The sequence below is a fragment of the Acromyrmex echinatior genome, chromosome 1 (assembly GCF_024713525.1).
Source record: "Acromyrmex echinatior isolate Ae372 chromosome 1, ASM2471352v2, whole genome shotgun sequence".
NCBI lineage: Eukaryota > Metazoa > Arthropoda > Insecta > Hymenoptera > Formicidae > Acromyrmex > Acromyrmex echinatior.
In genome coordinates this window covers 20941132-20966950 of record NC_141852.1, presented here as the reverse complement: position 1 = coordinate 20966950, position 25819 = coordinate 20941132, and the positions used below count along the sequence as shown (strand labels likewise).

The 25819-nt window shown below is 29.0% G+C and overlaps 3 protein-coding genes and 1 long non-coding RNA gene across 7 annotated transcripts; 2 read left to right on the top strand and 2 right to left on the bottom strand.

The window, feature by feature from the left end:
* Positions 1-506: 506 nt before the first annotated feature.
* Positions 507-10180, bottom strand: LOC105152655 (hypothetical protein). Its single transcript, XM_011067066.2, has 7 exons — positions 10052-10180; positions 4875-5058; positions 3898-4298; positions 2702-3013; positions 2406-2607; positions 1276-1509; positions 507-1177 (listed from the first exon to the last, which is right to left on the bottom strand). The coding sequence occupies exons 2-7, from the start codon at positions 5046-5048 to the stop codon at positions 1097-1099; spliced, it is 1404 nt and encodes a 467-aa protein (XP_011065368.1). The 5' UTR covers positions 5049-5058; positions 10052-10180; the 3' UTR covers positions 507-1096.
* A 1319-nt stretch (positions 10181-11499) lies between these two features.
* On the bottom strand, positions 11500-19970 carry LOC147911058 (uncharacterized). Its single transcript, XR_015545851.1, has 5 exons — positions 19874-19970; positions 18845-19160; positions 18314-18573; positions 12387-13203; positions 11500-11869 (listed from the first exon to the last, which is right to left on the bottom strand). It is a non-coding gene; the product is annotated as an uncharacterized LOC147911058 (long non-coding RNA).
* LOC105152660 (odorant receptor 24a-like) lies at positions 13131-20971 on the top strand. 4 transcript variants are annotated; one of them, XM_087408431.1, is made up of 6 exons: positions 13131-13262; positions 14555-15215; positions 18245-18655; positions 18882-19228; positions 19838-20282; positions 20475-20971. In XM_087408431.1, exons 1-3 carry the CDS (start codon positions 13131-13133, stop codon positions 18583-18585), a joined length of 1134 nt encoding a protein of 377 aa, XP_087264557.1. In that variant the 3' UTR covers positions 18586-18655; positions 18882-19228; positions 19838-20282; positions 20475-20971. The 4 variants fall into 4 exon arrangements, with proteins under 4 accessions (XP_087264557.1, XP_087264552.1, XP_087264561.1 ...); XM_087408426.1 differs by having other exon boundaries at positions 19838-20971; XM_087408435.1 differs by having other exon boundaries at positions 13131-13266; positions 14559-15215; positions 19838-20971.
* Positions 20972-21526: 555 nt separating this feature from the next.
* LOC105152661 (odorant receptor 22c) lies at positions 21527-25680 on the top strand. Its single transcript, XM_087408314.1, has 4 exons — positions 21527-21616; positions 22461-22631; positions 22979-23690; positions 25184-25680. The coding sequence occupies exons 2-4, from the start codon at positions 22488-22490 to the stop codon at positions 25522-25524; spliced, it is 1197 nt and encodes a 398-aa protein (XP_087264440.1). The 5' UTR covers positions 21527-21616; positions 22461-22487; the 3' UTR covers positions 25525-25680.
* Positions 25681-25819: the final 139 nt, after the last annotated feature.

Here is a 25819-nt window from a genome sequence, read left to right as displayed (position 1 = left end):
AATTTAAAAAAATTGTAATTTGAATAATGTTGTCGATTCAGCAGCTCTTTGTTAGAGGTGATAAAAATCTGTATCATTCTGATGTATTTATATATACGATATTATTTTCGCACGATATTATTTTTAATATAGCATGGCTATTGAATCCATTTTAAAGTTTCATACTAGAATGATCTGCTTTTAATAACTTGTTTTTATAAAATTTTTTTTCTTAATGACATTTAAACATGAAAGTAAATTTTGATATTCGATAAGTTTAATTTTTTATCCCATAATAAATAGATTTTTTATATTGGTGGCATAGTTACATCCGATACATTTAAAATATGAATTAGAGAAACGACTCATTTTTGTATTTTTATTGATTTTAATATTCTTAATCATTTATTCTTTGAGACAAAAATATCACATGATATCATCATTCCAATCATACTGAATGAGATCTTTGCAATTTGCAACAATTGAAGCATTAATATGGAAAATGATATTTGCGCATGATAATAAAATTATTTTTTTTTTCTTAAAAAAAGAAAATAGGTAATATAATTAAAACTGTCATTAAAAAGTATTGCTTTCAGTTTTTGATGTCATTAAGAGAAATATTATATTTATTGTATTATTTTTAAAACGTGATTCTTATCCGTTAAAACAGCCAAAAAAATTGGAAGTCTTTTGCATACATCATATGCTTTTTGAAAATCTTAGTTTTCAAATACTTATTCATAAATATTATAAAAATTTTTTATATATTTGAATTAGATCACATAGACATTTAGACATTCATCAGTTAACATTTTTTAAATATCTTCACGGTATCTTCTAAGTGATTTTGTTTCTGGTTACGTTTTATTAACATAAAATATTAAAAATTGATGCTTTATAGCTTTTTGTTTGTACATACAAAAATTGAAGAGACATTCATTGATAGTCCCTTTTATCAAGTCTTCGTTACAATCATCAACATAATTTCGTTAAGCGTATTTTATTTTGTGCAATAGATATGATAAAATAAATAAGAACACATGACTTCGCGACACGTATTTCTAATTTTGAGGCCACTTAGCAATATCTTTCACAGGTTACTAACAAGCGAAACTCATAGTTCGCTATGAATGTTTTCCGTGGTCACTCTGATCTCCTCTTCATGGAAAGCAATGCAATCTGCTGGATATTTGCTCTGAAAGTAAAATAAGAAAATAGTTTTTCTTTATAGTGTAAATTAAAATGTATTTTTTTTCTGTTAACGAATTATAGAGAGGATTATAGTTTACTCACGATGCATCCGTCTTGCTCCATAATGGCTCCGTAAAGAGACCAGAAATTAATACCTAATTTATTACTGACTGCCCAGGCCGCAGGGAAACTTGCTACCCTCAGCAATGTGCTACGTACGCGTGCAAATACCTCGTTACCGCCGTCCTCTCGTTGCTGGCTCTTCTCATTTATGGTACATAAGATTTGACTAGCACATTGCGGCACCTTCGTCGCCCATTTGTACGCTCGATACGACTAGAAATAAATAAATAATATGACGATATTTATTAAAATATAAAAAATAAATAAAAATTTAATTAATACCCTGATGAAAATAAAAATCGGAGTGTCAATCGAATATAATGGGAGAGTAACAAAAGCGTAAACGAAACTTCTAAAAGGCAAAAATTGAAATATCAAAATGTAAAAGAAGCGCAAATGCTTCTTTTACATTTCATTGTTCCAATTTTCGCCGTCTAGAAATTTCGTTTACGCTTCGGTACTCTCTCATTATATTCGACTTTCGCTCTGATTTTTATTTTCATTCATCAGGGCAGCTTTAATTAATAAATTGAAGTGCAATACGGATTATACGGAATACGAGAAAATTACGACTTTTTATATTCTGATCTTATAGACAGTAGAACTCTGTGTTTATCCAAAAATCTCGGGAAATAAAATAATTCCGATATTCGAATAATTTGAATAATAAAGGTTTATTAATTCTCTTCTTCAGCAGTATTTATTAATTCCAATAATAGAAGCTGATGTTCAAAAAAATTAAAGTTAAAAATAATCGAATTCCGAATCGAGCTTCTGTTATCCTATCTATTAACCCAATTATGTGAATTCAGATATTTATAACTGAGATAAATTTGTTCGTATAAGTGGATTGTAAATAAACAGAATTTCTATTTTCTTTGTATTATATTAATTTTAAGAAATTTTGTTTGTGATACTAAACATTTTAAACGTATTAAGTTTTAAAAATTTCAACGGTTTTTAATTAAGTTATAAAAAGCATCAAATTTTAATTAAATCGATTTTCAATTTTTAGCAACAAAATTATAAAAAATGAAAAATAAGATTACCTGTTTATGCAATAATTTATTGTAAAAAAGATATTGTTAATTGCAAAAAAAGTGTTTTACCTTGAGAACAGGGCCGATGATATCGTTGTTGATAATGTCGCTTAGTTTGTTGCTTAGCTCTCGTGCATTTATTCGGGACATAATGAATCCTTTTTCGGAAGCCAAGTTTACTAATTCCTGGAAATACGCTATCGCTGGTCTTACATACTGTGAGCTGTCGAACTTTACGTTCAGGTATCTCTTCGTCAATCCATTTATTAATCTAAGCGAAAAATTTTACATTGATTTTTGGATATAATCACAAAAAGGATATATTCACAAAAAATAGAGAGAACTTAATTAATTAAATATTATACCTGGAGAAACTCTCCACTGGTTTTGAAGCATCGAACATCATTGTTTTTGGGAATCCCTGAGATTTTAGAAAGCTATTACCGACGAATTGCGCGGTCGTGAGATAGCGTTGCTGATTTATTGGTTCGGAAATGTGAGAGATCCATTCGGCCACAAAATTCGTGAGAAATTTGACCCATCTTCGACGTATAGTAGGACTCTCAAAACTGTCTAGGATTTTCTCCCATAAGATGTCGCCTTTCTCGTCCCTCATTTGAGCAATTACCGTCGACAGACCGCTGTTCTTCCATAATGTTTGCCCGAGTTCCGAATTACTAAAATACAAAGAAATTCTTAATTACAGTAAAAAGCGAGATATCGAAATTAACATTTATTTATAAATATTAAATTATTCTTAATATTTTCTCTCTCTAATTCTCTTTAAAATATAAATTTATCAGAGTTAGAAAATAATTAATCAATGTTATTTGCAAAATTAGGGTTACTTTTTTCTATAATTTAATTTTGTTCCTCTTTAATTGAGTTATATTTTTTGTAACTAATTTAATAATTATTTTTATGATTATTTTATATTAAATTTATTTGTCATGGTATACATAGACTGACCAAAATGAAATGTTCAGCAAACAATCAGTGATTATTAATTGTGATGTGATTGAAGTATACACTTATTAACAAAAATTTTAAAAACGAAGTGTTTTTTAAGTATTTTTATTTCCTGAGATACATATGTTAAAAATAAAAGAAATATCATTTTATGTTAAGTCATTTTATTTTACGTTAAGTAATTGTAAATATTTTTTTAAATATACTTTTACAAGAAGAGCTAGAATCAATGTGACTCTTTCAAACTAAACAAATAAATAAAAAAACAAAATAAATAAACTTTTATACTTTGTTTCATAACTTTTGTTAGTTAATAAATTATTGAAGAAGTAATTGAAAAGTAATGACTCGTATTAATACTAATTATAGTTATAAAGTAACATGTTATTTTTTAGAATCAGAAATTTCTAACAATAACTAGTCACTTTATTTATAAAGTAACTTTTCCAATTCTGATCATTCTCATATAAAATAAAATTTTTAATTAAAACAAGGACTTCTCGTAAAATATTTTCCCGTTGCTTTAACTTATTTCAATAGCGTAGAATTAACATAGAGTATTCGCGTTTTTATTGAATAGTTGATGTTCTACCTGAAGTGTTCCCACATGATGTGAATGTTCTCCAATATCGGTGGTAAGAACCAGGAATGTCCCGAGTGATCTTTATTCCCGGCATCATTGTCTTTCATTTCATGACCCAAGGAATCTAAAAGCATTGGCAAGAGACCCAATGTTACGTCGTTGTTCGCATTTTGTTGCAAGAACATGCTGCCCATGCTGATTATGTTGCTCCAGTCTATGCCGGATTCCTCTTTATGTTCCGTATCTCTTGCCGATCTCTTATTTGAACCAGCATTCAAAAGGTCCAGAAATGAACCCATCATTGATAAGTGATTATTTTCTCCACCTGACATCAAATTACTGAGCCCGGAAATGATCTGGGTGATACCGTCCGCCCTGTCGGATCTTTTTTCGAACATCATGTCGCGGACCTGTTAATTTCTCATACTTTATATTTAAATTTTTAAACAATCATTTCGTAGACATTAAAACAAATTAAAAATAAAATTTTAAGCATAATTAGTGATTCGTATTTTGAATATTTATAACGGATTTTTGTATAAGATATAATAAAGAAGATATCGAGGGAAAATGGTGAATGTTAAAGAAATCAAAGAAATTGAAATTGATTAATATTAGATATACTGAAAGAAAAAAAATGTATTCAATCAAAGTATTACGAAAAAAATAATACTTAAAATATTTTCTTCGATAGTTATGAAAAAATTTAATTGTAATGACAAAACATATTCATAACATTTCTGAAATATATCTCATTAATTGTAAAAAGTATAAAATAAATGGCTTATTTAGGAATAAAATTTTATTTTGTCGTATTTAAATAAAGATTTATTTTAAAATAAATATTTTTCATAAATAAATTTTTAAGTAAACTATAATTTTTAAGTATCTTTTTCTTAATATATATATTTTTAATACATTTTTAATATATTTTTAATATATTTTTTAATATATTTTTTTAAAGAATACATGAATTTTCATCATACTTGCTTGCCGGCATCTGAATGCGCAAACTTTTGGGCCATGTCCTCAAGCGACTGCTGGGAAAAGAGGTTTTTAGCTTCCTCGATGAAAATGTTAGACGCATCGTCCTCATTATTTTTTTCAGAGCTCGCCAGCCCGATTAGTACCAATAAGAGCGATGTCCTCGACAACCACATCCTCCCGTTTCTGTAACACAACATTTGGTTAGCGCGACTATTCGATGATATTCCTGCTGAGTAATCATCGGGGATTCGACGTTGCAATTGCATTTCTCTGCGATTTAATGACACGCAATTACAACAAAGCCTCATTTGCTTCTTCATCAAAAACAGATCCTTGAGATGGTCGTTGACCTTAATGGCGGATCCTGATTCCGGTTATGTTATTTTTAGAAAGAGAAACCTTTCACGAGGTCGTTGTCATAAAGATATTTTAAAGCGGGCGTCATACCGGAAACGTTTCGGGTCGTAGCCACTTGGATACCGTTGTTTCTTTAGTTGCCTTACTAGTGTTAGTATATATTAAACACATTGTTTTTCGCAAGATATACAAAAGTGCTGATGACGAACATGTTGAGTCAGCACGCAAAAAAAAAAAGAAACGCGAATAAGATATTAAAACATTCAATTATGTCTTTACTTTCAAAAAATGTATATTAAGTATACATATATTCAGAGCAATTACATATTTGTGAGTATGTTCTGTATAATAAGAAAACTTATTAATCGGAGTCAATTTGTATGTGTGTTTTTAAATGTTCATTTGATACACAAATATAATTTTGGGGAGTTTGATATAATTTCTTATACATTTTTTCTTCCATAATTTATAAAAATTTATTTTGCCCCAAAATTACTTCCAAAGTGACACAATTAAAAAAAACGTAATCTTTGAGTTGTTATTATTATAAATGACTTAGATAAACATTATCCTATCTATCATTAAAGGTGAACTAATTTAACTTGATAAAAAATCGTCAAAACGATACAACTCAAAAAAGTTTAAAAATATTGTTATTGTTAAAAAAATGGTTTTTTAAGTTGTGAAATAAAAATGACAAAATTGATATTTACTCATGTTAAGATTGTATTTTTTATTTATTTTAATTTGTCAATAATTTCTGTTAAGTCAAAAAATAGTTTTCTTCTTTTTCTGGGAAATTAATTTTTTTAATTGCATTTTAGAATAAGAGAGCAATATAAGTCAAAGAATATGAATATGAAAGAAAATGGATTAATTAGATTAAGTAAACAGGTAGAAAAGTTCAAGCTTTTCTTTAATTTATGCTAACATAATTCTAATTTATTTCTAGTAACAAACACACATTGTCGCTTATCATTATCGAGTATCCTCGATGATCAGAATTGTAGCAACTGTCACGAACGAAGACAATGACGATAAATGATTGGTGCAACGTTAGTGTATACTAACGCGCAATTTGAGTACCGTAAACCGCATGAAATTGACATTCTCCAGCTGGAATAACGATTCGGCCTAACGGTACAAACTGTTAGTCATCGTTACCCCAACGCGTCGAAGTCGTGAATGGCAGGTCGAAAGAATAAGGATCCGATTCGACTGTCATATTTCCTGATAAATATATTTCAATATTGTGTAACGTAAACATTGATAAATGTTAAATGGCCTCAAAAGCAGAAGCAAAAAAATTATTACAAATTTATATAAATTGCCTACTTCTGTTACATTAAACATTAACTTTTTCAAATTGAATGAAAATAATATCTCTAAAATATAGAACTTTCTAATTTTCTATACATAGTATATTATTTTAACTTTTTTTTAATTTGGGTTTTATAAGTAATTTTCAATATTTATAATTAAGTCGCGTCCAAGAATAGCATTAGTTACTATTTAATTCAGTTGTTCTACAAATTATGTAGGAAAGTATGTTAGAATATGTAATCTGATATTATCAATGGATATAATAGAAATTTATATTAAAAAAACGCAATGTACTCTTTCGTGAGAAGAAATAAAATAGGTGAATATAGAACTTGTATCTTTAATCCTATTGTTTTTTATATTTTGTAATTATCTTTGAAAGCCGAGTATAAAAGTAAGAAACGCGGAAGCACCTCGTTCTCAGATTGTCGAGAGGGAAAGCGCGTGTGAGATTTTTGCAATGTCGTCGCGCGCGAAAGCACGGGATTAAGAAAAAGAAGAAACAATAGTCTTATTAATGAAATTAAAATCAATGCGGTCAAAGTCTCATTACCAATGTTTTGAAATATTTGATTGACCAATCAAAGAGTGCAATCAAAGCATCATTTTGACTGTATCTACGGTTGCATTTTTTTTTATCATACAATAAGTGGACTATCAATAAGAGGATGTCAGCGATTTAACGGGCTAACATTGTTGCTTCTGAAGCAACCTGCTTTCAAAATTGCAGCGGCATATTTATGAAGCACTTCGCTTCGAAAGATGTTCTGTGAAAATTATTGCAGTAATGATAACCTTAATATAAAGGTTTAATTTTTTATAACGAATAATTTGAAATATGCAATAGACAATTTTGTCATTAATAAGATGTTGGTAATTTTTTAATTAATATGACATTAAAAAGTAAAATAATTAGATAGGAGGAAGCTACTCTAGACTAGCCTCTTCATAATATTAATTGTAAATATTTTACTATTTGAAAAAACTAATCTTTTTACGTAATAATGAATATTGGTCGTCTTCTTTACATTTTTCGCATCCACATTTTGAATATGCATAATAAATAGATATTAATAATTTTATTTTGTAAAATTAATAGTATCTATTTAATTCTATAATACTATTTATAATTATGTATATTACAAATGTGGGTAAGAAATTAATAACATAGATATTAACATATTTATGTGATTATCGTGCTGGCCCAATAAAAGACATAAATAATTTAAAAAAGATTTTGCTAAAAAAAAATTCTATTTCCCGTAAAAAATGTCACTAAACTGCATCTTAATCCATATTTGCATGTCACTAGACGAATACGTTATCTAGTTTATTGTATTTATATATATATCAATGGTATTTATATATATAACTGGGTTAAACTTTTCAATAAGCGATAAAATTGTATAATTATTTTTAAAGTACAAGACTTAGTATTTTGCTTATCGTTGTACCGATAAAGGAAGACCTTGAATGACTAAGACCGAAGGCATCACTGAAACTTAGTTGCATTATCATAAATAACAGCGATATATAGGTAACTAAAAATTTTAGTTTCAAATGTGTTCTCTTAAGATACGTTCATTCTGTATTGGCATAAACGTTATCGATTATTTGACTGAATTTAAAAATTTTAAAATAGAACTACGTTATTCTTGAATATTCTTTGTGATAATTATATGGATAACTGTAAAAACTTTTTATTTTGGCTGACATTGATGATGGAAACTTTTTTAAACCCAGTAAACGAGAATAGATTAAAATAGATTAAAATTTTAATCTCTATTTGACTCATCCCAATGCGTATTTTAAATATCACTCATGGTCCATTTTGACTTTTTAAAAATTTAATTGAATGGGAAAACTTTTTTCAGATTTAATTAAATTGAAAAACTACATTTCCTATTCAGAATTTTGAATTGAATAGTATTCACAATGCACTTAAAAACTAAATTTTTTTTAGATTAAAAAGCGTCGAAATGTGTTCCCTGCAATTCCTACAAATGAATAAAAATGCATTTGGGAAAAGGATTCATTTCAATATTCGCGAATACATATTTTAAAAATTCTGAATCTATTTCAAAATCTATCAAACTATCATTCTCGTTTATTGGGAATGCATTTTAAATTACATATTCTTAATTTTATGATTTTCTTCAGTTTGTTTCAGATTTTCGAAGCCCAAGTAAAACACATAAATCATAATAATATAATATCGACATCATCATGATCTTATTATTTATTAGTCACTTAAAATTTATTTTTAAGTATCAAATGACATCATGGTGATAATCCCATAATATTATTATAACTCTGTTCTCTATCTGAGAAGAATCTCATTTATTATGTAATTAAATTTATAAATAAATATATAAGAATATATAAATAATAAAATGTATATATATATATATATCTGTTAGAATGTAAATGCATAGAGAAAATAGTAAGTATATAAAGTATACAAAAAATATATAAAGGCATTTATGTTGCAGTATTCCAGGCTACCATTTTATCATGTGTTAGTTCAAGTTCAAGCACGTGAGATGTCCTTTCTCTTACGCATAGTTATCGAGGCAGCGGAACAGTTACTTAACATCTCGCGGATATAATCAGTCAGTTCGTAAACTCCTCCAATGTAATCAGTAAGACAAACGAATCCCCCATACATTGCAATTACACGCGTGGCGCGCGCGCGTGTGGCGGAATTGCCGGTTGAAAAATTCGCGTGGCCGCGCCAGCAGCAACGGTAGTCGTAGTCAAGTAGAGCGTGTTCGATGGTGTTTCCAATGTGGAAAGGCGATACGATCATTGAAGCTCGAATTGCCGTTATTTATGACGGGAAAATTTTACATGCATCTCGTGAAAAGTTGCATCTATGGAGGGTTGATTTGCGGAATCCACAAAATTAATTTCTGTCATCTGTCAATCAATAATATGCAACTGCTTCTTGAACTGCTACGAGAACATCGCGATTGTGTGATAATATGTCAAATGTAATGAAAATATAGCTATAAATTCAAAGATATTTTTGTCAATACAGAATAATAAAAAATATTTTTTTTAATGCCACATGTTGAAGTAGCATATATTAATTGCATGCGATATGAGTTATAAGAACACACTATATAATTGACTAAAAATGTATATGAGGTAAGATATAACTGTATAATTATGAGAAGTATATAATACGGGATATATTAAGACAAACAAAAATAATTTTAATTCCACTGTCACATTTTTATTACCAACAAGCTTTCCTAAAACACGAAATTTTAATTAAACACTTTATTTTGCATTCTCACATTCGGATGATACTACTTTCATGACTTTCACGTTAATTTCATGAACTCGTAAAGACACATAAACGTTCAAGCATGTTAAGAAACCAAGCGTTCTTGGAGATTCCGGTTGAAAGGTCGTTTTTAACTGGGATAATGATACCACCGATCACGATAACGAAAATCTTATCTGTAGCAATTTGTTTCCTTCCACGTACCTTTAAAGCCAATGGAAAATCTGCGGACTATACTACCTATGTTCAACTGCGAACGAACTATGCGCGTTTCCTCAGGAGCCCATGCACCTGACACGACGAAAGTTGTGGCGTGACTGGCATCAGACGCAGCTCGTCGAACGGTACTTACCTACCTGAGCAACTCCCCTGGCTTCGGAGCATAGAAGCCGGTAATACAATGCACCGCCAGCACGCTTTCGACTCGATGCAGATCCCTGCATCACAACCGGAATATTATCTTACATGAATTCTCATGTCTCCGGTCCAAAAATTTTAAAACATTCTCGAGCCCGCATTAGGATTTTCGTTTGATGACGTGGCATACACTAAGCGTTTAATCTTGAAATCACTGCAATATTAATAATTTTCTGGAATAAATTAGCGTAATTTTCTAGTAATAAGTAAGTTAAAAACTAAATGCAAATAATATTTTGCTGCATTTATTTTTGTTGTATTTATTTTTATACGGAATTATTTTTCTTTTGACAATTGAACATATGAATCTAATTGTAAATATGTTCAACAATGAAAATTTAAACAAATAAATTTTGCGTATGAATAATAATATATTGAAATAGATAAATTTGCTTCGTAAATATTTTACCTAATGCTGTAAGATTATTGCAGAATTTATAAATTTTTTATGAATTCTTATTATTTTCTTACTATTTCATAATTTTTTATATTAATTAGGAATATGACAATTGTATTCATTACACGCAGTTTTTAGTAATTACTGTTATAAAAAATGTTAATAATAACTGCTTATTAGATTCTTGTGTGACGGCTGATAATACAATACAGTCTATTAACATTAAATGACTTTGGATAAACATCTGATGCAGACAGTTTCTATCTGATACAGACATTATAGCTTTGCAATACGCTGTGAATGATCTAATCAACGATATTCAACCAATAATGCCAATTGCAATGAATGAACGTTTGGAAATGCGGTAGTGAAAATTACCGTTATTGAGATCGGGTTAGCTTTGCCAGTTTTTATTCAGTTCACGGTATGTAAATGATAGCTATGCAATGTATTTCCTTTCTGGAATTCAATGAAATGTTTTCCAATCCAGATAAAGAGGAATTCGGTACCGAAATAAAAATATAGAATTCTTATCATGGAGATAAAGATATTTCACTTCGCATAAAATCGTTAGTACAGATTCGAATAACTATTTCAAGAAACAGCAGCTTTGTATATTCACAATTAGAAAAAAAGAAGTGTTTTTTAAATGATTGTAACTGTATATACATAGGTGACAACTACAAATTTTTTATATTATGTAGAAATTAATATGTACGTAGACTAACATTCACATTTTGAATATATATGCATTGAATAAACTATTTTAACTGAATTTGAATCGAAAAAGTTATTAGTTAAAATAATTTATTCAATTATGTATATTAATTCATAGATATATAGATACATAAAATTTATTTATTAATCAAATATTATACAAATTTCTATTACTATGTGACTTTTTGGAACATGATAAAACCGGCTTTGCTACATATTTTGTGCTACGCACAAAAGCTTCTTTCGACGGACAGTCGATGACCCCGCGAAGAATTAGGGAACGTGTATCGGCGACGAAAGTACATCGGCCTCTTCGATTCTGGATACCAAGGTCATCTCTGTGTACTGCGGTATAACGTAAAATATAGCGATTCGCGATGATAGCGAGAAGGATGTTCAACCGGTTATGAGCTGTGACTTGTCGCCAATTTTTGAGTAACCGACGATTATAGTTCGTTGATATTCCTGTTCATTCCTCTCGAGAACTAAACCTTCAATATTAGAACATATTCAAATTTATGACATCTTCAACAATAACATAATGAGATTTTTTAAAACTATGAAAGCAATCTTGCAACTAATGTCTCTTTCAATAAAATAAAAATATAATATATAATAGAATAGCGCGGTACTTTATTAATATAATAAAATTTTGTACAATATAGAAATAAACTTTAATATTAAAGCACCAAAGTTATCAAGCTTTATATGCTATTACTCTGTGTATATGCCCTTCATTATAAAGAAAAATAAAATAAATTACATCGCAAAATAAATTATATCGCAGTAAATATCTCGTAATTTTTCAATATTTTTATTTTTACTTTAAAGAATAGTATATGATATAGATTTGCGATTTATAAATAAGAAATCAGAGAGGCATTTCTCTAAAACGTTGACATACGTTATACGTTATAGTGATATATATATTTATGTGTATTTTTTTATTATTTTGAGAAACAGAAGATGTAAAGATTTATGCAAATATTTTTATAAGAGAAAAAAGACCTGCGATATAATATCCGTGTGCCGCTTTATCACGTATCTCAAGGTAGTGGTTTTGTAAATTACGACATTTGTAGCGTGAGATATTTTTCAAGAAAAGATCTCTTTGTTACATTTTATGAATATCTCGCGAACGCGACTGACAAAAGACTGAAGATCGCACGCAAATAAGAGATGCAATACGGCATTTTTATTAATATAATACAATTTTATATAATAGAGATCAAATTTATCTCTATTATTCTATATATTCTTGGTTAAAGAAAAATTAATTGTACATCGCAGTAAAGATGTCGCAATTTTTTAATATTTTAGTTTTACTTTGAAGTATAATATATGGTATAGATTCTCGGTCTATAAATAAATAGAGAGGAAATTATACTTTTCCCGTAACATTGACATACGGATATATAATATTTACGTGTATTTTTTTATAAGAGGCAGAAGATTTTAAGATTAAAATATTTTTACAATAAAAGAAGAAACCTGCGATAAATATCTGTGAGTTATTTCATTGCATATCTCAAAGTAGTTTTGTAAATTGCGACATTTATAGCGTAAAACTTTTTTTCAAGAAAAGATCTTTTTATTACATTCCGCGGTATCTCGCGAAAAGTCAACGCGGCTGGAGATGGTCGCACGTGAATAAAAGATGCAATACGGTGATGTCTTCGAAAAAATTACGAATACTTCTTCGTATCTCCTCAATATTGTTGCATACTTGAGACAGTAGTCCTCGGATTCGGAATGCTCTTCCATAGAGATATTACCATGACATTATCGGTGCACAGATTTGCTCTCAGTTGGGTCGGGATCTGGCCTGTGAGAGAGAAAAACATCTTCATGGATCTCAGATGGATTATCGCCGTATTTTTTGAAGCAAGTACTGTTAAATCAATCATTGATTATGTATAACATTCCTTTCCAAATTTTAGTAAGATATTAATATTATTTTGATATTATAATTAATATTTAAATATTTTAACGGGACGCTTCAACTAATTTCAGTAAACAAAATAGTTTAAGTAACATTAAATAAAATAGATTAAGATGTCTTTTAGAGCTGCCGCACTTTCTGTAACCGTGAAACGTACCGTAAGAATTAGCCAATCACTGCGCAGTGCAGAATTGTCAAAAACTTTCAACCTTGAATGATTAATATTTATGATATGTTTTACTATTATGGAAAGTGTGTGGGCCTCCTAAACATTAATAATATAAAAAGAGAAAGAAAGGCATTTTCAATTAAAGCAGATCTTGATGTTTATAGTAATATTTATATGTATAAATATACAAAAAAAATTATCAATTCTATAGACAACTTTTGATTTGGCGAATTTGAAATGCAATCATAAACTGAAATAATAATTTCACAATTAAATTAACTGATTGTTGATTTAATAATAATGCTACTAGCATCATATCTGTATTTTATACATGAATATTATTAACGTGAGCAAAATCCGTTTTGACTGAAAATGGCTTTTTTTTTCTTATTTTATAATTTCAATAGATTTTACTCGTATGTCAATTTGCTATATTTATATCTCATAAAGCATTTTTCTATTTACACTGTCAAAGTTTCTAAAAAATGCGATACTTTCTTCAGATATTAAAAATCTTGTATAATTTTTATGTTAAATATAGTTATTTTCTGAATTATATTTATACTGTAAAATACTGAAATTTATATATTTTTAATTGTCAATGAAATCATAGTTAAAATGTTAATAAAAATATATAGTAAATTTCATCAATCTGTATTTATACATTTTCTTCAATGCGGAAATTAATTTTATATTCCTATTTTATGATCTTAAAAATATCGTCCTAAAAATAAAACTAATTTTATCACTTGTTACTATTTTTTGGTATGCTAATTTCACACACACACACACACACACACACACACACACACCCGCGCGCGCGCGCACAAAGAAAGTATCTTAATAATTCGCAATCATGTTAATATACATATATGTATGAATAATATAAATTCTATTATAATAAAACGTTGGCACATCAAGAATGGACCAAGACATGGAGAAAACCCGCGAAGCACAGATTAGTAATATAAATTCTATTATGCATATAATATGAACAACATAAATAATTAAATTTCTTTTTTAATAATTATTGGACAATATGTATGACAAGTTTTTATTTTCTAGGTAGTTCCAATGTCCGTTTATTTTACCGAAATCTATCTACATTGTGATAGCAAAAAATCTCTTGACTCGATAACAACTGGTGCCGCTGGCGCATTAGCCCTCACAAGACTGATCACACCTCGTATCCATCGAGAAGAATTACTCGAGATAATCACATCCATGATGGACGATTGGGCCATGCAGAAAGATAAAAAAGTTCGTTGGATCATGGAGAAATATGCGACAATGTCGACGCGAGTGACGATGCTTACTTTCATTCTTGTGGGTATCATAATAGGTGGTTACGCCGTTATGGCGATATCAGCGATCACAACGAAAACAGGACAACTTGACAATAATAGAAGTCAGTCTTGCGTATTTCGAACTGCAACGCTGCAACAGGCGTTTATGGTGGTTCAAGCGATACAAATGTTCATCACTGGTATAGTAACCTTTGGTACTACCAGTTTCTTTTTTGGACAGGTCATGCATCTGTGTTCCCAATTTGATGCGTTGTGTATCAAACTATCGGAATTCCGAATTACCGAAGCACGTCGCGCGATAGCCGAAGCAATCCAAAGGCATTGTCAACTTATTCGGTTGGCCGAATGTATGGAGGAGTCATTCAATGCGAACGTTTTGTTGTACTTGTTCGTTACTAGCACTCTTATGTGTATAGATGGTAATATGCTTTGAAATGTGAAATTGTTAAATTTGAAGACTTCTTGTTAACTTATGATTACAAGATTAATTTTTAATTTAAGTTGTTGTTTTCTTGTTGTTGGATTGCTAGCTGGATTAAAATCTTGCCACCGTATTGGTTATGATGCTGATAATGTCAGCATCGCAGTAACAAGATTTTAATCCAGCTAGCAATCCAGCAGGAAAATAAGCATCTTGTGCCACCGGCTTTAGATTATAAGATATTACATATATTATATATAGTACATAAAAGTAGTAAATATGTAGCATATAAAAGTAAATTTTTGAATAGAATAACAAATTAATTAATCATAAAGAATTTAATCAAATTATTTAGCTTGTTTATGGCAAACAATAAATTTAATAAGTATATACACAAACGTATATACACGTACGTACATAAAATTTTTCACGTGTTTTAAGCATAAATTGGCTGTATATTAAATTTATAAATTCTTGAAGACAATGAATTAATTATTTCATAAAAAGAGCATACAATGTAACCTTTCTTAAGCTTATTTCAATCTTTTTTAACTCTTGGAAGCATATATTTTTTTACATAAAATTTTCTTGAACATTGATATACAGGGAGTTTTACAAAGTCGCTATTTACTAGTACGAAGACAAGCTCAAAAAATTTTTAATTTCAAAATGGCGAACCTGATATTACGAAGTAAAAATATTTAAGCCAGTCATTTGAAATCGGATATTCAAGCATTTTTAAGCTTGTTGATAACAAATATAAAGCAAAAATTGAAAAATAAAAAGTAATAGATTTAATATAAAGGACATAAAAATTGAAAAAAAATTGGCTGATTTGAATAAAACGGAAGTATTTTATAGTTTTAAATTTGACAATTTTTTGTTTTAGAAATTAGCGGATTTAAAATCTATGAGTGTTCATGTACTTTTATGCAAATTAATCTATTTTTTGCAATATAAATCCGCTAGATTAAATACTCCATTAAAAATTTTTTAAGTTTTCTTTTATATTCAAAATCAGCGAACTAAAAGAACTCTGATTACCAAATTTAGTACAAATATAATACTATATGTTTTAATACTTTAATATTTAAATTTTTAATAAACTTTACTCAATTTACTTTAATAAACTTTATTCAACTTCGAGACTTATTTAAATTATTCTTATAGTAGAACTTTAACATTTTTCATGTATTCAAAAAAATTTTTATATTTATAAATTTTAATATTTTTATTATCAAACCGCTGACACATAACCCACCTCACAAATGATCGACATCACGAATGACGAGAGTTAATTGAATGACCTGCTTGTGTATCCTTCCTTTCAGTTTTATCTTCGCGATTTTGTGTAAGTTAGGCGTCCTTGCCGTATTGGCACGTGATCGTCTGCACTTTCGCAATTACAGTTAAGTTGCTGCGATCGATTTTTACCGATCGCACAACCGGGTCATGTCCTTGTTACTTATGTTTACATTTTATTGTAATATGTGTCTCGAGGACATATTTCTATATTTATTGATTATTGGTATATTTCTTAATCTGATCCTTTCTTAATATTATTAATTTCTTATCCTATCTGTTTTTATTTTTAATCGTTTGTGCAACTGCATTTATGATAATAAAATGATTTTGTTCCGTCATTTTGTATTTAAAAAATTTGAAAATTTTGACTTCGAAATCAAAATCAGCCACTCCAAAAACTTCCAGATATCAATTAATATATATTAAATCATATTCTTGAAGCTTTCACGGGTGCTTTTTATATAAAGATTATGCGTTTCGCGCATTATGGTTTTCTCTAGATCTATTCTTGAAATGCTAATCCTTCATCAGAGCGAGGAGTAGCCTGATACTTATTAGGCAGCTTGATACTTAAGTATTAGACTGCTCCTCGTGAAGCTCCTCGGACAAGATTCACGAAAGGCATTTCAAGAAAGGATTTGGCTATAGAGAAAACCCGCGAAACGCATAATTTTTATATATATTGAATCAATCGTTTGAATTTCGAAATTTTTACTTCAAATTTGGAATCAGAATGTTATTACCACAGACTTCTATAAATAGACTACCAATTTCGTCTCCATCTTTGAAGATAGCGCTGCCCTACTGAAAAAAATCACGTCACATAGTTGAATAATGAAATTATGTAATTAAAATATGTAAATCATGTAACGAATTGTTCTAAATCAGTGCGTGATTTTAAAATTACGTATTTTGAAAAGTCACATATAATATGTTCTTTTTTTCTTCAATTTTTATCATTCAATTCTTTAAAATTCAATAACTATAAAATTTCATGACGGATGAAATTATTTGTAATATCATGTGATTTTTTAAATTATATAATTTTAAAAAATCACGTGCTGATTTGGAACAATCCGTTACGTGATTTACATGATTTAATTACATGATTTCATCATGTAACATTGTGACATGATTTTTTTCAGTAGGGTGGGCAGTGACATATTTCAGTTCTCTCACTCACACATGTATAAATTACATGAATAAATTCACATGATTCTCATAGACAGGATGCATACATACGTATATGAGAAGTAAAACAAGGACAGCTCGAAATCAGATTCATCTCTTTCTAATATATTGAGTCAGCAGTCTATTTATATAAGTCTATGATTATTAGCATCGACAATTGAGAGATATAACTTTTCATTTGCTCGATTAACTTTTTTGATTTAATTTGAATATCAAAAGACTAATATTTGAATATAAGAAATCTATAAATTATTACTGTTGCATATTACTAAGTAAGTACTAAGAAATTGCAAAGAAATTCAAGTAAAAAAAATATTTATTTTTTTAATTCACGAAAGATGTAACATGTAAATATATTTATATATTTTAAAGGATAAAAAACACTTTTAAATTTTAATTTACAATGATATTTTAACATAGCCAAAACATATGTGCAGCTACTCGTATTATAATCATAATCTTTATAATACGACAAAAATATTGAATCTTGTATTATCTATTCCAAAAACTACAAGTTTCTAATGTTTCTAGGATACATATTAATTGCATCGTTATCCGTTGGCAATTTATCTCTGATTATACATAGTACCAGCGTCTTACTCCTTATGCTGATTCAATTGTCATTTTACACGTTTGCTGGTGATTACTTGGAGATGAAGAGCACTGCATTGTGTTATGCCACTTATGACTGTGATTGGTACGAGCTACCGGCTAGTATAGCCAAGGATTTTCATATTATTCTAATGCGAGCCAGCATTCCTCATCAACTGACGGCCGGAAAATTTGTGGTCATGAATATGATGACGTTCAAAGATATCTTAAAGTCCACGGCGTCGTATCTTTCAGTTTTGCGTATTATGCTAGATGGATAAATAATATATATATAAATTATCAGTTGTTGAAGTTGCGCAATATTGTTGACTACATTTCCCGCTTTCCATCGTAAGTTAAGTTTACATAAAATTTATGAATAAAAAATTAGGAAGCAAATTCTAGTTTCTTCGGAACATTGACACACATATTTTTACGTGTATTGTTCATGAGAAATAGAAGATTTCAAGAGTTAAATATTTTTACTACTTAGTTAGATTAGACCTACAATATAATATCTGTATACTGTTTCATACATACATCAAGGTAGCGGTTTTGTAATTTGTGACATTTGTAGCGTGAGACATTTTTCAAGAAAAGATCTCTTTGTTACGTTCCGCGGCGTCTCGCGAAAAGTCAACGGCTGGAAGCGGTCGCACGCGAATAAAAGATGCAATACGGTGATGTCTTCGAAAAAAATTATGAATATACTTCCTCGTGCTTTGCCTTAATATAACAATCACATACTTGAAGTTTTTCATCATAGAAGTTTTTGGATACGGAATGATTTTCTATACAGGTATTACTGTGACATTATCGGTGCATAGATTTGCTCTCAGTTGCGTCGGCATCTAACCTGTGAGAGGAAAAAGCATTTTTATAGATCTCATGGATGATGCATGAATCATAGCTGTAATTTTAGAAGCAAGTACCGTTAACTGATTATGTGATTCTTTTTCATAAATTTTAATGAAATGTTAATTATTTTGATATTATAATTAGTACAAATATTTTAACAAGACGCTTTAACCAATTTTAACAAATTCTACTTTTATTCTAATTTGCTATATTTGAATATCTTATTGTGCATTTCTTTATCTACACTGTCAAATGATTCCTGAAAACACACTGTTTTCTTCACAGATATTATCAAAAATTTTATCACTTTTTGTGCTACAGTTACTAAATACAGTTACTTACTGAATTATTTTTGTATTTGTAATTATCACTTCTATTAGTCAAATCGCAGTTAAAATGTTAATGAAGATAATAAACTTCGAGAAATTTGTATTTACTCTTTTTTCATTGCAAAAATTAATAATTTTATAGATTTACAGTTATAAAATAGTAACATAATTCTAAAAATTAAATAGGCCTCATCTTTATGCTTGTTATTATATTTGATATGTAAATCTTTCTATCAATAAAAATAAATGCATTTATAATACAAATTTTGTATTATATATAAATAATTAAATTTGACTCTTTCAATAATTGTTGTTATAATACAAATGGCAATTTTTCATTTTCTAGGTAGTTCCAATGTTTATTTATTTTACCGAAATCTACCTGCATTGCAATAATGCGAAAAAATTTCTTAATTAACTCGCTGGCAACCGCTGTCGCTGCAGCCTTAGTCTTTACAAGACTAATCACACCTCGTATCCACCGAGAAGAATTACTCGAGATAGTTATCTCCATGATGAACGATTAGGCCATATAGACGAATAAGAAAGTTCGTTGGATTATAGAATAATAACGATATGATTCGTTGGAATATGCAATGTTTACGTGCGTGACGGTACTTACCTTCATTCTCGTGGGTATCATAATGGATGTTTATGTCCGACATGATGTGTAATAGTCGAAGCGATCCAAAGATGCCAACTTAATTATCCGACTGGCGGAGTGCATAGAACAGCCATTTATTGCGAACGTTTTGATGTACTTATTACCAGCACTGTTATGTGTACAGATGGTAATGTGCTTTTAAATGAAAGATCAGTAAATTTAAAGATTTTTTTGCAGTACTTGTAATTACAAGATGAAGTTTCAATTTAGATCATAAAATAGTTATACGCGTTATAAAAATAAATTTTTTAATAAAATAACAAATTAATAAAGCATAATGTATTCTAATAAAAATTTCATTATATTCAATGTTTTCTAGGATATATGTTAATTGCATCGTTATTGGAAATTTATTTATGATTATGCATAGCATAGTAGTACTTTCTTCTGATTCAATTATCGTTCTACACGTTTGCTGATATAATACTTGGAGATGAGAAGCACTGCACTGTGTTATGCTTTACTGTGATTGGTACGATGCCGGCCAAGGATTTTCAGATTATTCTAATGCGAACCAGTATTCATCATCAACTGACAGCTGGAAAATTCATAGTCATGAATATGATGACGTTCAAAGATATTTTCACGGCGTCGTCTTTCTACGTATTTTGTTAGATAAATAAATAATATATGTTATTAGTTGTTAAGTTGCGCAATATTGTAAATTATATCTGCCACTTCCCGTCGCGATAATCAAGCTTTCATAAAATTTATATATTTATTTGTGATTTATAATAATATTTTTTTTTAATTTTAAATATATGGATGCAATATTACGATGTTTTGAAATAAAAGTTTCCAATTTTCCTTCAACAATGCACGACATCTTATATCCCTTTTTTTCGTTCCTTTTCAGTTATTTCAACAGCATAGAATGATAGACTAACGTTTCATGATAAACAAAACGTACTATAATACCATAGGATACCTATATGTTTTGATTTCAGTCATATAATGACTACAGCGCGCAACGTAAGAAGACTATGATGCACTATTAATTTTCGTATTTCCTTTTATGTTCTTGCCATATGAAAAAGATACGTGGCTGTAGTGCGTTGCATATACCGCAAATGCGTATATTCGTTCAAAGGTACTCTTAGTAGAGACTACACTTGGTAAGAATTCAAAAGTTACCTAGAGAACAGTCCTCAACTACAAAGCAACGTATCGTATAGAAACATGTGATTTCGATGTGCCAATACATTTTCCGCGTGGTGCAACGTCGTTTTTCACTTGAATAAAAGATCAAAGAAGGTCGCCCCTCGCCCTCGACGGCGTAGGTAAAGATGGCTTTGCTTCCGCGCGCCTTCATAGTAAGTTTGGAGCTTGGTCAATGTACAGTAAAAAAAAATCGAATAAACGTCATCGGGAGAAACGGATATCAGTAATTTCATTCGACTTGTGTGTGACAATTGTTCGCAATTATAGCATCAATCTGTTTTTTGATTGAATTTACATTAAGTAAATATAATAATATAATATATATATAATTACACATATATAATATATAATTTTTTGTCATTGAAGTGTATTTCCATGTATTCGCAAATTTATTAATAGTGCGACGCATTCTTTTAACTTTAAAATGCTATCGCTATTGAGTGATATAACATTACTATTGAGACATTTTTATATATAAGAAAATGAGTTATTTTTAATTAATGTAATACAAATTTTTCAAACATTTCACTGTTTTAAATGACAAAATATTTATAATTTAGCCTTTATACAAATAATTTAATTATTGACTTAAAAGAAAAGAAAAAATAAAAGCATATTAGCAAATTCAATCTTGAATTGATATAAAGTATGTAATCTAATTAATGCCTGCCTCTTCATTCCTGTGTGTGTCTCTTCATAACACTTAAATAAAATATTTAATTGAATAAAATATTATAACAAAATAATATAATAACATACTTAAAAAAATACTTAAAAGTTGAAACCATGTACTTATGCACGCTCTTTGCAACGATTATTACAAGACGATCTGATATATAAACTGATATAAAAAACGGATAGAATTTTTAAAAGCTCATCTTCGCTTGTCATAGCATTTAGCTTGACAGATTAAATCTTCTAATGATCATTGAAGAGGCATAATTTAGCGTTCAATGACTTCGCTCACTTGTACGTACGTAAAATTTATATATCGATTGCATTTTAGGGTTAAAACATTGCTGTGTTTTAATATTAACATGAATAATTTTATGATTGAGATTATTTAAATTAGACTATAATCTTAATACAATAAAAAACGTGATACACTTGATTAGACTTAATTAATTTCTTAATTAATTCTTAGAAAGAAGATATATATTTTTACTAAATAATGAAGGAAACAAGAAATTGGAACGACGAATCTTATTATGCTTTAAATGTTTACGAAAAAGTTCTTAGTATAATTGGAATTTGGCCTTTGAATGCGGGAGAACTTAAATCTATTGCACGATGTTCCTTAGCCATTTTGATTCAAGTAAATATCACAGAAATAATTATTAATAAATTAATGATATATACAAAGTATGTCTTTATCAAAGTATATTTTACTCTGTCGTTATTTCTTTTTTGTTTCTGGAAATGGTTTTTTTAATAAAAAATACTTAGGGCTGGTTGTTCCATTTTTGGATAAACTATGTAAGAATTTATCTAATGGATAAATAAAAGAGTAAAATAATAAGAGAACAAGAGAATAGGAGACTAAGAGAGTGAGCTGATATTTATCGAAAGGTGGAACAATCCAACTTTAGATATTAAACTTTTGAGTAAGTAACAATTAAAAATAGAGAGATTGCGAATTAACGCGGTCCCTTTCGAGATTAGATCAGTACTATCGGCAGCCTGTCTCTGGAAACATATTGGCAGTGTCTAGATACCGAGGACATGATGGAGGCCTTTTTAATGGACCTCTCGTCTGTCGTCAGCCTTTCCAAGCTTCTCGTCATTCGCTTCACCTGGAAGCATACTTACATCCTGGTGACTTCCATTATCGACGACTGGTCGATGTCTCGAAACAAGCAACAACGGGAAGTTATGATGAGGTACACCCATATCGGCAGAGTGGTGTCTTTGACGATATTATATCTGGGCTACGCATCAGGAGTCTCGTTTCTTTTCATGGCCGTACCGTTCGACAATTTGATACCTTGGCTAAACGTCTCCAAGGTGAATGATAATGACTCGATGGTAACGACGTATTTTCTAGCAACCTATTGCGTTTTTGGGTCGCTACCAACGATCACCTATAGCTGCGTCCTGTTACTGCAAACGGCGCAGATCTTCGTCAATGCTACCTCGCATTGCGGAAATGATGGTTTCTTCTTTGGTCTCGCGATGCATCTATGCGGGCAGTTTGAAGTACTGCAAATGGATTTTGCTGGCATCGAAGTGGAAAAACAAAACTGTAAAAGAAAAATACGGACGTTAATTATCAGACATTGCCATTTAATAAGACTAGCTGACAGTTTTGAGTATGCTTTCAACATGGCTATCTTAACACAGGTTTCAATGAGCGTGCTGTTGCTTTGTGTAGAAGGTATTTTATTTTCGTGGTTTTAAAATTATTTTTTTAAATGTATGTCTTATTATGCACTATATAATACAATGATCTTTCCTTGACAAAAATGTATTTTATGTATTAGAACTATGTATTAGTTATAATTTACAAGACTATTTATTAGTTTCTTATGTAACAAATGTACATAAATCATTTAAAATTTTTACTGTAAATTGATAAGATAAATGTAATTTTGTGATGTGACATTATTATTGTATACTATTCGTTAATTTATAATATTACATATTAAACTTCACTATTTTTTTCTTTTACACAAGTTGACTTTCTAAAGTTTTAAAAATTATAAATTAAATATTAGTTAATTAAACATGTCGAGATTATAGCTACTTTAATAAAGAATTTCATAATTTAGCAAGAATAAAATGTTAAATAAAGATTAAAAAAAGATAAAAATATTACAAAATGAAAAAATAAAAGATAAGACAAGTAAAATCTCTCAAGTTATACATTTCGATATTTTCTGAAAAAGCAAATGTATCTATCATACTTGCTAAATCTATTACTAGTAAACATTTAAAATAACTATGTTATTTTCACTAGAACGCTAATATTGATTGATATTGAGTATGGCTATTGTAAATTTTACAAGAAAATAAACTCTTATTTAATGTAAAACAAATTTTTTTTATATATTTAACTTTTATACATTTTATATTTTTAGAGATAAAATATTTACAATCTACCTTTACAAATACAAATAATCTAATTAGCAATTTAAAAGGAAAGAAAAAATAAGCATGCTATTAAATTCAATCTTGAAATGATATAATGTACGTATACTCTATATTTCTTGCAGTGAAATCTCATTTCAAGAAAGTGAAACTACGATCATTCTTCACTTCTTAAAAAAGAGTAACAATTTTCAAGAAGTAAAATATTTTCACTTGTTTTCAAGGGGGTTGCATTTCACTCTCTTGGAGTGAAATTTCACTGCGAAAAATTTAGAGTGTAACTTAATTAAATGTATGTCTTTTTATAACATTTAAATAAAATATATAATAATACCAAATAATAACGCAAAAATGCTTAAAAATTGAAATTACTTATCACTCTTTGCAATAGTAACCACCAGTCCAAACTGATATATAATGAATAAAATTTTGAAAATCATCTTTGTTTGTTTAGCTTTTAACATCATAGATTAGATTTAATGATCACTAGGAATATAGCTTAGCACTTAATGATTTCGTTCACCTATACGTAAAGTTTACGTATAAGTGATGTAAAGTTTATGTATCGGTATAGCGTTCTGTGAAAAGTAAATACATTCTTGAAAACCAAGAATGTACTTACATTTTAAAATATAAAAATTTTAAATTAATAAAATGTTAAATAAAAATTTAAATAAATAAAATGTTAAAAATAAAATTATTGATGTTGTTTTAAATATTGTATATTAAAAAATTGAAATATTATATTATAAGTCTTACCATAGTAATTTCTATTTTTAGGTATGCAATTAATAATATCGTTGAAATTAAACGATAATATTGCAGCAATAAAACACGTTGTCTTAATTCTGACGATGTTAGTGCAACTGTATCTTTATTGCTATGCTGGAGATCAGCTGGAGAATGTAACCGGAAGGATCGCGTACAGCGCTTACGATAGTCCATGGTACGATTTTGATGTAAAAATAATGAAAGATCTACCTATGGTGATGCTTCGAGGAAAGTTACCTCACCAAACAACAGCCGGAAAATTTTTGCCGATGAACTTATTTTCATTCAAAGAAATTTTGAAAGCTACAGGCTCCTACCTTTCCGTTCTCAGAGTGATGATAGATGTGTAAAATTGGTATTGTCGATATATAATTATAAATTATGACTGATATCTTTAATATTTTCTTTTTTTCATTTTCTTGTATATGTGAATATTCTTATATTTGCGTGCGATATCGATTATCATATTTTGCCAAACGTTAGATGAGAATATATCATGACCGAAACTCGAACGATTATATTATACGACATTGTAATAAATCGCGCGAAACGCACAATCTTATAACTCAATAATCATCAACATTATATATAAATATATATATATATATATATACATATAAGTTAAGAAATGTTTATTGTTGACTT

Excerpts from the sequence above, each read along its gene's own strand:
- LOC105152660 (XM_087408440.1), top strand. The coding sequence starts at position 13,131 with ATGCTCTTCCATAGAGATATTACCATGACATTATCGGTGCACAGATTT. Across the intron at positions 13,263-14,554 it reads TTATCGCCGTATTTTTTGAA|GTAGTTCCAATGTCCGTTTA; the intron begins GCAAGTACTGTT and ends TTTATTTTCTAG. Across the intron at positions 15,216-18,244 it reads CACTCTTATGTGTATAGATG|GATACATATTAATTGCATCG; the intron begins GTAATATGCTTT and ends TAATGTTTCTAG.
- LOC105152655 (XM_011067066.2), bottom strand. The coding sequence starts at position 5,048 with ATGTGGTTGTCGAGGACATCGCTCTTATTGGTACTAATCGGGCTGGCG. Across the intron at positions 3,014-3,897 it reads ATCATGTGGGAACACTTCAG|TAATTCGGAACTCGGGCAAA; the intron begins GTAGAACATCAA and ends TTTGTATTTTAG. Across the intron at positions 2,608-2,701 it reads CCAGTGGAGAGTTTCTCCAG|ATTAATAAATGGATTGACGA; the intron begins GTATAATATTTA and ends TTTTTCGCTTAG.
- LOC105152661 (XM_087408314.1), top strand. The coding sequence starts at position 22,488 with ATGAAGGAAACAAGAAATTGGAACGACGAATCTTATTATGCTTTAAAT. Across the intron at positions 22,632-22,978 it reads CCTTAGCCATTTTGATTCAA|ATCAGTACTATCGGCAGCCT; the intron begins GTAAATATCACA and ends TTTCGAGATTAG. Across the intron at positions 23,691-25,183 it reads GCTGTTGCTTTGTGTAGAAG|GTATGCAATTAATAATATCG; the intron begins GTATTTTATTTT and ends TTCTATTTTTAG.